Source organism: Bos indicus, chromosome 17 (assembly GCF_029378745.1).
Source record: "Bos indicus isolate NIAB-ARS_2022 breed Sahiwal x Tharparkar chromosome 17, NIAB-ARS_B.indTharparkar_mat_pri_1.0, whole genome shotgun sequence".
NCBI lineage: Eukaryota > Metazoa > Chordata > Mammalia > Artiodactyla > Bovidae > Bos > Bos indicus.
In genome coordinates, this window is record NC_091776.1 from 48,274,496 (window position 1) to 48,289,934 (window position 15,439).

Consider the following 15,439-nt stretch of genomic DNA (forward strand, 5'->3'; position numbering starts at 1 on the left):
TTTTTTTTAAAGATTTATTTATTGGCTATGGTGGGTCTCCTTTGCTGTATGTGGGCTTTCTCTAGTTGTGGAGATTGGGGGCTACTCTCTAGTTGTGGGGCATGGGCTTCTCACTGAGGTGGCTTCTCTTGTTGAGGAGTACAGGCTCCAGGCATACAAGCTTCAGTAGTTGTGGCTCATGGGCTTAGTTGCTCTGTGACATGTGAGATGTTCCCAGACCAGGGATTGAACCAGTGTCTCTTGCATTGCAAGTCAGATTCTCAACCACTGGATTACTAGTGGAGCTCCCAGGCACCCTGTTTCATCCCATTGTATCCCTGGTAGTCAATATGTTTGCTAAATTAATGCAAACATTAATAGCAATGTTTCTTAAACTGGTCTCTTATACCAACATTTTTTGACTCCACATGCTTTTAAGAAAACTCATATGTAGATGTCCAGACTGAGTGAGGCTCTGGAAACAGACCACCTGGGTCAAATCCTTCCCAAACCAATCTCTAGCCACATGGCCATGTGCACATTAATGGATCTCTCTGGGCTTCAGCCTCCTCATCCATAAGAAGAGAATGATAACAGCACCGTGGGATTGTTGGGAGGATCAAATAGTTAAAACACATTCAGTGCTTACAACTTTTTCTGAAACACAGTAACTGCTATATGAGTAGTAGAAGAAAAGTTAAATAGCAAAGCCTTGCTAGAATGCATAAGAGTGAGAGCTGCAGATTGCAGCACTAATACAAAAATATCTAGACACTCCATCTCAAACGTGTACTTTCCCAGTGACACTGCCGTACTTCTCAGCAAGACCCTGCACACCTGAAGGCCATCACAGAATCCACAGAAAACACACCTTATTCCTGACCATCAGAAGCCAAACTAACGTACTCTTTATGCACAATGACGTCTTCTCAGGTAAATTTACTTCCTGAAGTACCAAGAGGATCTTTACGGATAACTTTCCACCTGTCATAGGGTCCCTACAATCCTATCAGGATGAAGCTGCAGTGCATGTTTATCGCGTCTGTTTCATCCAACTGCAAACTATTAAATGAAACAATCAGTAGACAGGTTTTACCCTGCATCCCTCCCCAGGTTTTATTAACAATGAATACAATTTTAAAATAACTGAGAAAATATTCCTAAACTTAAGCAAGTGTAAGACAAAATTCTAAACATGTCTTCAAAGATAGAGGTAGATGAGGGTGTAAGCACATTTTACAAATACAGTGTCTGCCAGCTCTTCCTGTTACTGCAGATGAGTTTAGAAGTGAAGGCAGATTCAATTTCTATTCTCATTCACACCTCACCGGTAGGTATCAGGAATTACAAACCAAGTCGACTTAATGAATATGATGATATCCCTAGAGTTTGTCATACTAAAATAATTTTGTGTTTTCCAAAAACTTCATTTTGGTTTCGTCTGGCAAGGAAATACTGTGTGTGTGTGTGTGTGGAGGGGCCCAGATCCTTTAAAATATTCATATGCTGAAGATGTATCCCAAAGAACCAGTAACGCAAAGCTCACTCATTCCCCTGAGGTCATGACATCACTTTGATGGTAGACACAGCAAATCTGGGTGTATAACAAAATGGAAATTATTCCTAGATTTTTTAAAAGCTTAATATACTTTAATAGCAAACTTGCAGGAACAGTACAGAAGATACACACCACTAGACACAGGTATGTAAAGCAACTCAAAAGTGTACTGAACAGATGGAACCTACCATGTGATTAAAATACTGCAAAGACCACTTAGTTGCCATCAACAAGAAACGTACTTGTTTTAAATATCATATAATACTATTTATATTTGGAATTTTTAAAATGATGTACATGAAATTACTCACAAAACAGAAATAGACTCACTGACAAAAAACAAACTTATGGTTACCAAAGGGGAAAGGCATGGAGAGAGGGATATATTAACAGCAGTCATGTCTGACTCTTTGCGACCCCATGGACCATACAGTCCATGGAATTCTCTAGGCCAGAATACTGAAATGGGTAGCCTTTCCCTTCTCCAGCAGATCTTCCAAACCCAGGGATCAAACTGGGGTCTCCTGCATTGCAGGCAGATTCTTTACCAACTGAGCTATCAGGGAAGCCCAACACAAAAACACTACTGTATATAAAACTGATAAACAGGTCTTACTGTATAGCACAGGGAACAATACTTAACCTATAATGGAAAAGAACCTGTAAAAGAATATATATTTAATGTGTGTTTGTGTGAGTGTGTTAGTTGCTCAATTGTGTCCAGCTCTTTGCAACCCCATGGATTGTAGCCTACCAGGCTCCTCTGACCATGAAATTCTCCAGGCAAGAATAGTGGAGTAGGTTGCCATTCCATTCTCCACGGCATCTTCCTGATCCAGGGATTAAACCCAGGTCTCCTGTACTATAGGCAGTGCAGTGACTGAGCCACCAGGGAAATGTGTGCGTGTGTGTGTCTGTGTGTGTGTCTGTGTGTGTGTATACCTGAATCACTTAATCTATTATGGAAAAGAACCTAAAAAAGAATATATATATAACTGAATCACTGTTCTGTATACCTGAAATACAACTTTGTAAATCAACTATATTTCAATAAAAAAATTTTTGCCACTCTGTTTTTTTAATTGGAGGATAATTGCTTTACAGAATTTTGAGGTTTTCTGTCATATATCAGCAAGAATCAGCCATCAGTTCAGTTCAGTTCAGTCACTCAGTCGTGTCTGACTCTGCAACCCCATGAATTGCAGCACGCCAGGCCTCCCTGTCCATCACCAATTCCCGGAGTTCACCCAAACTCATGTCCATCGAGTCGGTGATGCCATCCAGCCATCTCATCCTCTGTCGTCCCCTTCTCCTCCTGCCCCCAATCCCTCCCAGCATCAGAGTCTTTTCCAGTGAGTCAACTCTTCGCATGAGGTGGGCAAAGTACTGGAGTTTCAGCTTTAGCATCATTCCTTCCAAAGAACACCCAGGACTGATCTCCTTTAGAATGGACTGGTTAGATCTCCTTGCAGTCCAAGGGACTCTCAAGAGTCTTCTCCAACACCACAGTTCAAAAGCATCAATTCTTCAGCGCTCAGCTTTCTTCACAGTCCAACTCTCACATCCGTACATGACCACTGGAAAAACCATAGCCTTGACTAGATGGACCTTTGTTGGCAAAGTAATGTCTCTGCTTTTCATATGCTATCTAGGTTGGTCATAACTTTCCTTCCAAGGGGTAAGCATCTTTTAATTTCATGGCTGCAATCACCATCTGCAGTGATTTTGGAGCCCAGAAAAATAAAGTCTGACACTGTTTCCCCATCTATTTACAATGAAGTGATGAGACCAGATGCCATGATCTTAGTTTTCTGAATGTTGAGCTTTAAGCCAACTTTTTCACTCTCCTCTTTCACTTTCATCAAGAGGCTTTTTACGAGCCATAGGTACACCCATATCAATAAAAAAAAAATTGTTAAAGACATTTGTTTAAGAAAATCCAAATGCTGGCAATATTTTAACAGGTTTATTGTTATAAAATTCAACTTCTGAAACTTGCTTGCTGAAACATTCTGACCTGTGTTAATGTCTCTGCTTTTAATACTATTCTCAAACAAATGGAAATGGAAAAATTGTGACCCCTGATTTCTGCCCCCTATTTTTCCACTCAAAATTACACAGGTAGCTTTTGACCCCATGGGGGAAAAATGTAACATTTAGAAATATCAAATGGGAAGATAATTTTTTTTTTTAAGAAGTGAAATGTTTTCTGTCCTAGTAGGGTCTTAGGGATACTCTCGGTGTATGCAACATGCTGGGTGAATGTCCTTTGGCATAACTGTGGCACATTTGGCATGAATTGCCCACAGACTGCTGCTGCTGATGCTAAGTCACTTCAGTCGTGTCCGACTCTGTGCGACCCCATAGACGGCAGCCCACCAGGCTCCCCTGTCCCTGGGACTCCAGGCGAGAATACTGGAGTGGGTTGCCATTTCCTTCTTCAATGCGTGAAAGTGAAAAGTGAAAGTGAAATCGCTCAGTCGTGTCCAAACCTTAGCGACCCCATGGACTGCAGCCTACCAGGCTCCTCCACCATGGGATTTTCCAGGCAAGAGTACCGGAGTGGGGTGCCATTGCCTTCTCCACAGACTGGTGTCTTCTAAAAAGACAACCAGATGCCTCACTTGTCTCTTGCCAAGCACGCAGAGCTGCGCTCTGTAGAAGCAGATCTGTATGGAAGATGGGTCTTTGGGACACTAGTCTACCATCTTTTCAGTCTGCTGGCCTTCCAAAATAAAGTTGCTATTTCTTACCTTAACAACTCATTTCTTGATTTATTGGCCTGTCGTGCAGCAGGCAGTATGAATTCGGACTCAGTAACATTTACTCTCTGCTTCTCACCTCTCTCCTAATTACATGTCTTTTTCTCCACCAGGAAGGCCAACCTCAATCCTTAAAATCCATTCATCCCCCACTGCACAGGCAAAAGTTCCCTCTCTGAGAAACTTTGTCTGATCATCCAAACAGGAAGTAAAGTCTCCTCTCAAACTTTTCTACCACCTCCTATAAAACATGGACCTACTTTTTTTGGTACTTGTTGGGTATTTGTCCAACTCTTCTCTTTATACATCTTCATTTTCCTCCCAAGGTCACGCTAGTTCTGTGCTGGATAATATTTGCTAAATGAATGATTTCCAACTGGTTCTACCTTTCTGTTTCCTACTTTTGATTCTTTTCACTTGAATTATCCTAAGCCATTCGATTATATTATAACCCTAATATCTCATCATGAAAAGGTAAACAATTTCATGAAAGCCTTCTTTTGGCATTACATATGAATTTTGACCAGCTCAGTCAGTAAAGAATCTGCCTGCAGTGCAGGAGACCTGGGTTCGATCCCTGGGTTGGGAAGATCCCCTGGAGAAGGAAATGGCAACACACTCCAGTATCCTTGCCTGGAAACTCTCATGGACAGAGGAGCCTGGTGGGCTGCAGTCCATGGGGTCGCAAAGAGCCAGGCACGATTGAGCGACTAACACTTAAGAATTTTGATGAGGCTTCCCTGGTGGCTCAGCGGAAAGAATTCCACTACAATGCAGGAGACCCAGGTTCAGTTCCTTGGAGGAGGAAATGGCAATCCACTTCAGTATTCTTGCCTGAGGAATCTCATGGATAGAGGAGCCTGGCAGGCTACAGTCCATGGGGTCGTAAGAATCAGACATGACTTAGCAACTAAACAACTACCACCATGAATTCTGACATACATGCTTTACTTATGATAATTTTTAGTTACAGATTCCTCAGAACTTCCCTGGTGGTCCAGTGGTTAACACTCTGTGCTTCAAAAGCAAGGAGAACCAGTTCAATCCCTGGTCAGGAAACTAAGATTCCACATGCTCCATGGTGTGGCCAAAAATTTTTTTCTTATTAGAAAAAAACAGAAATTCCTCTTGTTTTTAATTTTTAAACATGTTTCTTCTCTCATGATTAGGGGAAAAGATTTCATCAAGGAAAAAAAAAAATGTAAAAGATAGCTGAAATACCTAACTGGAGAAACGAATGGCTACCCATTCCAGTATTCTTGCCTAGGGAATTCCAGGGACAGAGGAGCCTGGCAGACTGTGGTCCATGGGGTCACAATGAGTTGGACGTGACTGAGCAACTAACATAACCCTTAAACTAAAATTTAGCTGAAGGTGTAACAGCAACTTTCAAGTTGAAAGTACAAACTGCATTAAACTTTTCTGGGCTTGCCTTCCACATCAGTTCATTTTCAAATCTCTTAGTGAAACCAAGAGGAACAAAACACAAGAGAAAGAAAAAAAAAAAAAAAAGAAGGGTAGATATTTTTATTTAGTGAAAGCGCATGTTATGAAATTTTAAAAAGCAAGAGCATGGCAAGCAGCAAAGAAAATTCTATTTCCTCCTTCTAAGCTTATTTACTTTCTAGCAAAATACATTGTCTCAACTCCCAGGCTGAAGGAAAATCATCTTAGATATAAGAAATTATCGTGGGAAGTCATTAAGCTGTCACGCACGAGCTGAATGTTCCTACCACACTGATTATCAAAGAGAACTATAAAATGCACCCACTCCATACACCCCTGCAAGCAGAAACCACATGCTTTGCCAAAATGGTTGGATCGAGAGATCAAAGAAGCTTTAATAGAAAACCAGCGTCTAACTCAAACCATCCTGCAGCTAAAACAGAATCTTAGCCTGTCAACACACAAAGGAAACATCAGCACAGAAAGTTCTTTCATTCTTTAATTAAACGCCCCTATGATGCTGCCTATGAACCAGGTGCTATGCCAAGTATTCGCTTATTTTGGACTCATAGGAAACTATGAGTTTTCTGAGTAGTGTTTTCTGAGTCATGTCCACTTTACAGATGGAGAAACTGAGGCCCAGAGCAGTGAAGGGTACCCAGCTAGCATGCAATCACTCTATTACCCAGCCATGCAGAACTACCCTTTGCCTGACAGGGATGATTCGATCTTGTTCTAAAGATGTTAACAAACTTGCCAGCAGTAAGCAGTAATGAAGGATTAAGTAGATTTAACAGGGGACTGGGATCTCGCTTTTTGAAATGCTCTTGTTAAGAATGATCACTTTATTTTTTAGCTGTGTAACATACACAGCATCACCACTTTTTTTAAAGCAATCTAAGAACACTCTCTCTGCGTGTGTGCTAAATCGTTTCAGTTGTGTCTGACTCTTTGCGACCCTGTGGGCTGTAGCCTGCCAGGCTTCTCTGTTCATGGAATTCTCCAGGCAAGAATACTGGACTGGGTTACCATGCCCTCCTCCAGGAGATCTTCCCAACCCAGGGATCGAAACTGCGTCTCTTACGTCTTCTACATTGGCAGGTGGGTGCTTTACCACTAGTGCTGCCTGGGAAGCCCAACCTTCTCTCTGCTGCTGCTTCTGCTGCTGCTAAGTCACTTCAGTCATGTCCAACTCTGTGCGATCCCATAGACGGCAGCCCACCAGGCCCCGCTGTCCCTGGGATTCTCCAGGCAAGAACACCGGAGTGGGTTGCCATTTCCTCCTCCAATATATGAAAGTGAAAAGTGAAAGTGAAGTCGCTCAGTCGTGTCCGACTCTTAGCGACCCCATGGACTGCAGCCTACCAGGCTCCTCCATCCATGGGATCTTCCAGGCAAGAGTACTGGAGTGGGGTGCCATTGCCTTCTCCCGAACATTCTCTCTCTCTAGTATTTTATAAATGGTTGGTAGAGAGATGAGCGTTGATTAAAAAGGAGAGCAATAATATTCCAAAGGGAGGGTGATAACTGCCTTCTGATCTGGACCACGGAACATGGTAGGAACAAACGTGAATGCTGTATGCAGCCCAGCCCATGGGCTCCCTTGTCCTGGCAGATACACCTCCAGTCTAGAGTTACCTGTCATCTCTCTTCCTAACCAGACCTCATGTCCACTCAGGCAGGGGCCAAGTGTATTCTATTCTCTGGGACTAAACATAAGGGCCAAGTTGATATCCATTAAGTGACCTACAAAAGTATTCAGTTCTTGTCTGATCGTTCATACAAACAAATCGGTGATTTGCATACGCCACTATCATCAGTTTTCTGCTTTGAATATTTGGCATCCATTTCACCTCTTCTGCTTCCCCTGTGCATCTTCTCACTTCTGCCCACTGGGTGTGATCTGATGGAAATGGAATTAGGTGCCTGGTCCTCTCCTTACAAAATGGCAGAGGTAACCCATGGCAGACCATGGACCTTGAAGGGAATGACCCAGAGACTAAGAAACGGATGTAGTCAAACCTGATCTTCAGCCTCCCCAACAATTCTCTTAGAAGCTCTTATCATCTCCTAATACATGTCCTTGTGCTGAAGTTGGTCTGAGGCTGCAGCCCAGGGGCACAGGCTGAGCTGTGTAGCTTCTTCACTGGGGTCTCCTATCTGACCAGGCTCCATGCAGAGACACGGACAAAGGGAGCACGAATCACTGCTGAATGCACTGTGAGCACTCCCTAAAAACAGACTGAGCTCTTTCTCAAGACATATTCACTAACTGAGTCAATGCAATTTTGTTCTAAGAGGACCTGCACATGACCCAGAAAGGCTACGGTCCTCCTAAAGGGTTCAATTTAGACTTAAAGCGTTTATTCAGTCACTGAGCTTAGCAGTTAACAAAGGAAAAAAAAAAAATGAATGGAAGAAGAGTGTATTCACATCAGATGTCAAAAATAATTGTAGTACTTGGGGTGTTTAATTCGCTCTAAGAGATAATGGTTAAAAGATGAATTGTAATGTGTCCCAAGATTTGACCTCTGACCCACTTCTCAAATTCATTTCCAAAAGATCAGTGTATTAACCCATAGCATTGTAGCAAAGATTCAATGTCAAGTGTAAAACCCTTTTAGTCTCCTCCTACTTCCGTATTCCAAAGTGGTGTTAAATTGAATTCTTGACACTGAAAACTGATAGATGCCTAGAAATCTTGCAAGGATAATAGGGAAGAGCTTGTTTAAGTTGAGTGGTCACGAGAAGCATATCGAAGCCAGGCCACGATCCGGGGAGGGAATCTCATTAAGGAAGCAGCCAACGCACTGGCTTTCAAGAGGGAGTATGTTTAGGGGCCACACACACACACACATAACCATCCAGTGTGGCCCAAGTCAGTGTTTTCCAAACTTCAAATCATGAAGCACATCATGAAATCAATCTTGGAATAAAAATAGGCACTGTTTTAATGACATGAAATATCAAAGCAGAGGCATGGAACAGGTTTTTAAAGAAAAACAGACTGTGTGACATACACGAATCAAGAGGATTATTTAATTAAGCTTGTTTCTGGGGTATGTGTGTGTGTGTGATGGGTCACCATGTAAAATGTGCTGGAGTTGGCTTTACTTGCTGTCTGGTAATTTGAAACTGGCCATGGGAAAACATTTTTACAGCAATAGGCAAATAAGGCTTTATTTATAAACTACAGCTTGGGATTCCCCTGTTGGTCCAATGGTTAAGACTTCGCCTTCCAATACACAGGGCGCAGGTTCAATCCTGGTCAGGGAGCTTAAAAAAAAACCCAAAGAACATAAAACAGAAGTAATATTGCAACAGATTTAATAAAGACTTTAAAAATGGTCCACATTAAAAAAATTTTTTTAAAAATAGGGTTTACCACCTTGGCCATCCCAACAGAACCAGTTGTTCAATACTGACCAGCATACCACTGGTTATGGAGAAAAAGCAAAGAAACATAACACTTAAGAGACACTAGCTTATCTGAATTATTGGAGGATATGAAATGTGTGTCTACATATCAAAATATTGGTTTTAAATCTTCTGAGGAACTCATTGGTGGTCTGCATTATCATTGCTAGGGGTTCAGGTTCAATCCCTGGTTGAGGAACTAAGATCTCACAAATTGGGCAGTGTAACCAAAAAAAGAAAGAAAACTTTTGTAGGGAAGAGGCAGCCAAGAAGGAAACAAGTGGTTTGAATTTGTGACTAATCATATTCAGTGCTGCCTTAGTATTTCAGAAACTCAAATTATTCTGTCTACTAAGGAAATGGCAACCCACACCAGTGTTCTTGCCTGGAGAATCCCATGGACGGAGAAGCCTGGTAGGCTGCAGTCCATGGGGTCGCACAGAGTTGGACACGACTGAAGTGACTTAGCAGCAGCAGCAAGGTGTTTGTGATGGTGGCTACTGATTCTCTTTAGATTTGATAAAGACCCATTAGAAGGCAGGGATATTGCTAGGGGCTGAATGTTTGTATCCCCCTGAAAATTCACACATTGAAATCTTAATCCCCGAGGTGATGATATTTGGGATCATAGGTCTTTGGGAAGTGATGCAGGAACCCTCATGAATGGGATTGGCATTCTGATAAAAGATCCCAGACAGCTCCGAGGACTAAGCAAGCAAAGACTTGCTTGCTGATTCTGGACTTCCCAGGTGGGTCCAGTGCGACCCAAAAGTCTACAAATAATAAATGCTGGAGAGGGTGTGGAGAAAAGGGAACCCTCTTACACTGTTGGTGGGAATGCAAACTAGTACAGCCACTATGGAGAACAGTGTGGAGATTCCTTAAAAAACTGGAAATAGAACTGCCTTATGATCCAGCAATCCCACTGCTGGGCATACACACTGAGGAAACCAGAAGGGAAAGAGACACGTGTACCCCAATGTTCATCGCAGCACTGTTTATAATAGCCAGGACATGGAAGCAACCTAGATGTCCATCAGCAGATGAATGGATAAGAAAGCTGTGGTACATATACACAATGGAGTATTACTCAGCCATTAAAAAGAATACATTTGAATCAGTTCTAATGAGGTGGATGAAACTGGAGCCTATTATACAGAGTGAAGTAAGCCAGAAGGAAAAACACCAATACAGTATACTAACACATATATATGGAATTTAGAAAGATGGTAACGATAACCCTCTATACGAGACAGCAAAAGAGACACTGATGTATAGAACAGGCTTATGGACTCTGTGGGAGAGGGAGAGGGTGGGAAGATTTGGGAGAATGGCATTGAAACATGTGAAATGTCATGTATGAAACGAGATGCCAGTCCAGGTTCAATGCACGATGCTGGATGCTTGGGGCTGGTGCACTGGGACGACCCAGAGGGATGGTATGGGGAGGGAGGAGGGAGGAGGGTTCAGGATGGGGAACACATGTTTTAAAATTATTAAATTAAAAATTAAAAAAAAAAAAAAAAGAATTCGCCTGCCAGTGCAGGGGACATGGGTTCGATCCCTGGTCTGGGAAGATTCGACATGCCTCAACAGCTAAGCCTGTGCGCCACAACTACTGAGCCCTCCCTTGAGACCGCTCTGCAACAAGCAAAGCCACCACAGTGAGAAACCTGGGCACCACAACTAGAGAGTAGCCTCTGCCCGCTGAAACTAGAGAAAGTCTGTATGCAGTAGTGAAGATCCAGTAGAGCCAAAAATCGAAGGAAAAAAAAAGATAAAGGAAGAGTACCCCAGAAGAAAATGACACAGCTGGCACTTTCGCCTTGGACTCGAAGCCTCCAGAACGTCAGAAATAAATTTGTTGTTTCTTAGGCACCTCGTCTGTGGTACGTGGTTATAGCCACCCAGATGGACCAAGACAAAGAAACAGGAGTCAGGTCCCAAACGCTTGCTTCTGCATTCAGGTCTGTGCAAGCCTGAGAAGGCAGCCGCATCTCGGAGGCAGAGTTAGATCTGGAAGATCCAGTTTCTCTGGTTGGTGGAGGAGAAGTGAGCAGATCCCAGGAAATCTCCAGACTGAGTGTGGCCCTGGCACACTGCCAGGTGCTTACAGCTGGTTTTCCCAAGTGGCAAATTTGCAACCCAAGATGGCTTTCTCTGTTTCCTAGAGGGTTTTTAATTACAGATAGTGGAGCGCCTTGTGGAAGAAGTGCCTGAGAATTATTACTAATTCATGGCAATGAACTTAAGGACCAGTAACTCTCAGATCATAATCCTTCATGGCCCTTCACTCAAGAGCACCCTTTCCAGGCTCCTCTTTCTCTTTTATTCCCTTGCTGCTTTGCTTTCCTGGCTCCACTCACACAAACTAAGTCAGTGGCTGAAGATGCAGCTTCAGAAGGGACCTCCAAGGGCCTCGGGGGTGGGGCATTCTAGGAGACTTATTCTGGACCTGCATTGGCTCAGGAAGAAATATGTCCTCAGGTATGTCAGAGATGCATTAGACTAGCTTGGAAAAGGGGAGGAGAAAGGGGGAAAGGAGAAATTCCACTAGAAATTGTGGAAGCACTAAAGCTTCCCAAGACACAACTTTCCCAGGGTCCCTGTAAACCTGCTTTGTCTCGGCCAGCTCAAGTCACCATCTGTTTCCTGATTCTCATCAGGAAACAGTCATGAGTCAAAGTCACTGCCTCCCTCTGGAAGTTACAAAAAAAGGAAATACAGGGACTTCCCTGGTGGTCCAGTGGTTAAGCATCCACTGGGCAATGCAGGGGACACAGACTCCATCCCTGGTTCAGAAGGATTCTACATGCCACAAGGCAACTGAGCCCCCAAGTCACAACTATTGAGCCCTCAAGCCGCAACTGCTGAGCCCTCAGGCCTGGGGCCCACACTCTGCAACAGGAGAGTAGCCTCTGCTTGCTGCAACTAGAGAAAGCCCATGTGAAGCAATGAAGACTCGTGTGATCAAAGTAAATAAATAAATACAACTTTTTAAAAAAGAAAGAAAATACAGAGATGCATTTTGTAGGACCGACAAGGTGAACAAAGAGAGAGAGAGAGAGACAGAGCGTGGCCACACACGAATGTTTGTCTAGCTAGTTGCGAGCACTTAAAAATTTCACACACACACATACATTTTTTTCAAAAGAGGAAAAAAAAAAAGGCCTCTGTGCTGTGACTTCTCTTGGAACGTTGACAAGGGAGCCTGCATCTCTGGATGTAAACCCTGCTGCGGCTGAATCATGCTCCCAGTCAGTGATGCCACGGTTTGCCACAGTCTCCACCCTCCCCTACTGCCTCCCAACCCAGAGCCCGAGAGTCTAATTTCTTTGCAGTGAAATTAGGAGGAAGGAAACACATTTTTTACAATCACTGTTCTTTCAAAAGTAGGCCAACTAAAGTTAGAGGGAAGCTTGTATGTTTCAAAAACAAATGGGAAAATACGGTTCTTTCCCCTGGGGATGAAAAAGCCTTCCTAATTGTTTAGAAAACAAAACAACTGGGCCTTCCCTGGTGGTCCAATGGTTAAGAATCTGCCTTCCAATACAGAGGACGTGGGTTTGATACAGGTTGGAGATCTAAGATCCCACATGCCTCGGAGCAACTAAGCCCTCTTGCTACAACTACTGAGCCCTGCACTACAACTTGAGAGTCCAAACACCATAACAAAGCCCCAACAAAGACCTGACACGGCCAAAAGTAAGCAAAAACAAAAGAAGTGCCTCTTCTAAGAGACCATGACTTAGAAAGTCTTTATGAAGCAAATGGCGTCCCTCACTTGTAGGCAAGTGAGTTAAACAGGAAGGTGCTAATAGATGCGGGAAAACAACACGCGCCCTAGCCTCTCCCTCTGCTCTGACTCCGGTACCAGCTAAAATACCACCTCAGTCTTTATGTTCCTGGAAAAGGGTTTCTGGCACATGTTAGTGCTATACTTTGAAGTTTGCCACCTCTCTCCAGGTTTCCTTAAAAGGAAGCATGACAGAAAAAGTCAAACAGAGAAATCAGGTCATCATTAGGCCAGAGTTGTTTGTGAACATTTTTCTCCACCAAGTATTATTCTTTTGGTATTTCTGCCTCCAGATACACTGTGTGTGTGTGTGTGCACACGCATGCTGAACCATGCCCAACTCTTTGCAACCCCAAGGACTGTAGCCCACCAGGCTCCTCTATCCATGAGATTTTTTTCAGGCAAGAATACCAGAATGGGCTGCCGTTTCCTCCTCCAGAGGATCTTCCTGACCCAGGGTTCAAACCTGCATCTCCTAGGCACACTGACTCTTCATTAAAAACCGCTTCCCAAACTGGCTATTTGCGTACTTTCACAATTCATCACATCTGTGCCCCCTCTCTACTACTGTTTATTTAATACATTTGTGAAATAAATTCGTTTTTTTAATCAACTGATTTTTAAAGGAAATTTTCAGAGTTGGAAAACCAGTATCATGCATCATAAATGGAACCAAACCATACAACCAAAAGCAGTGAAAATGAAAGCCACATTACTAAATTCTTTCAAGATAACTGCTACTGCCATGGCTCTAAGCTTGCAGTCTTCTCTCTTGGTTAGCAAGAATCTCAGTATCAAATTAAAACTTTTTCAATCATGCTGCTCGAACAGAAGGATATAAGAGAATTAAAATAATAATAGTAATAGCTTTGCCACTATGTGACTTAACATTCATTAGTGCACTGGGAATTCTCTTGCTAAACCATCTAAAGCCTGGCCCTGAGCCTGTGTGTGATGTGTGTGTGTGCATGCAGGTGTGTATATGTGAGTGCCTGTTATACCAACAAACAACATGGATGGTGGAGTGATTCATCTTCCGTGTGACAACCAGCGTAGCCCTACAAATTCTAGCTCTTGGTATATGTTTTAGGCTAGCGGGCCTTTCTCCAGGTAAATGGAGTATTTCCAGAGGTCTTTAGAATACTGAGAAAAGCTTGCCACTTCCACTGGATACCTCATGGGTCCCTAGGGAAGTAGGAAACTGACAAGATGAGAAACTACAGAATAGAACAAGGATGTCACGAAGGCATTTAACAGGCCCAGAGTCAGCCTGCCGGGTGGAAGGGAAAGGCAGTGGGAGATGTCATTCATGGGAACAAGACGCAGCCCCGATACAGACACCCCATGAAGAGAAGACGAGACATCCTTCCTGCAGGGTTACATCCCAACTGGCGGGACGAGGGTTCTGTTTTCTAAACTGCTTGGACAGAGCCAGTCAACGTTTGTTTTCATGAGATGACCAGTGTTGCCACCCAGACTCTCTGAGTCCTGTGCGCTTGGAATTGACTCTGCGAGCGGGGGACCTCTCTGGTGGTCCAGCAGTTGGGAGTGCACCTGCCAACACAGGGGACGTGAGTTCGATCCCTGGTGCGAGAACCAAGATCCTACATTTCATGAGGCAACTAAGCCCGTGCTCTGCAACAAAAGGAGACCGCAGTGAGAAGCCCTCGCACCACAACTAGAGAATAGCCCCTGTTCACAGTAACTAGAGAAAGTCCATGCAGAAAAGAAGAGCTCAACAAAGAGCTGCATGGCCAAAAATAAAATAAAACAACAACAAAAAAAAACACAGCCTTGGTAACAATTGAAAAAAAAAGAATCGACTCTGTAACAGATCACCTGCTTCCTCCAGATCTGCCAATGGGGAGTGGGGGTGTCCGGAGTCCCAGGGAGATGAGAGGCCGCACCCCCAAGCCCTTCCACTGACCTCTTTCCCTGGACGATGGCCACGGTCAGCCAAGGACATCCCCCAGTGAAGGGGGATGCTCGTGCTTATAGATTCTTATTCTCCACCCTACTTGGCTTCTAACTGCATGTCAATTACCTAATCCAGTGCTTGGGTGAACAGCTCCATGTCTGTTGAGCACTTCCAATGAGTTTCAAAGATGATCTGGACCACATGTAACATCTCTCTTATATACTGACTTAGACAAACTTTCTTTATATGCCTCTAGTCCCAAGAGAATCCATTACTTACCCTTTGTAGCATTAAATTAATTGTAAACACTTACAAAGTGTCATCATCTCTAACCTTGGTCTGGTGTTCATTTTTTAGAAGGCAAACAGGCTTTATTTGCTTAAGAAAGAAATCAAATATGGGTGAGAAAAGTAACTAATTTTATAAAATGTCTAAAAAGAATGGAGGAAAATAGAGATGAGATCAAGGCTCACAGCAAATCAACTTACTTCAGGACCAACAATAACCATGTAAATGTTGGGCTCTTCTTGATGCCATTCTTGGGGAGAAAAAAGAAAAAAAGA

The 15,439-nt window shown here is 43.3% G+C and overlaps 1 protein-coding gene across 6 annotated transcripts in view; it reads right to left on the bottom strand.

Moving 5' to 3' along the window:
• Positions 1-15,439, bottom strand: part of GLT1D1 (glycosyltransferase 1 domain containing 1) — a 115,468-nt gene that overhangs the window by 34,991 nt on the left and 65,038 nt on the right. For all 6 annotated transcript variants that reach the window (XM_070769358.1, XM_070769356.1, XM_019977762.2 and 3 more), the window contains one exon: positions 15,365-15,414. In XM_070769358.1, coding sequence (XP_070625459.1) covers positions 15,365-15,414 — 50 coding nt within the window. The remainder of the gene's footprint in view (positions 1-15,364; positions 15,415-15,439) is intronic.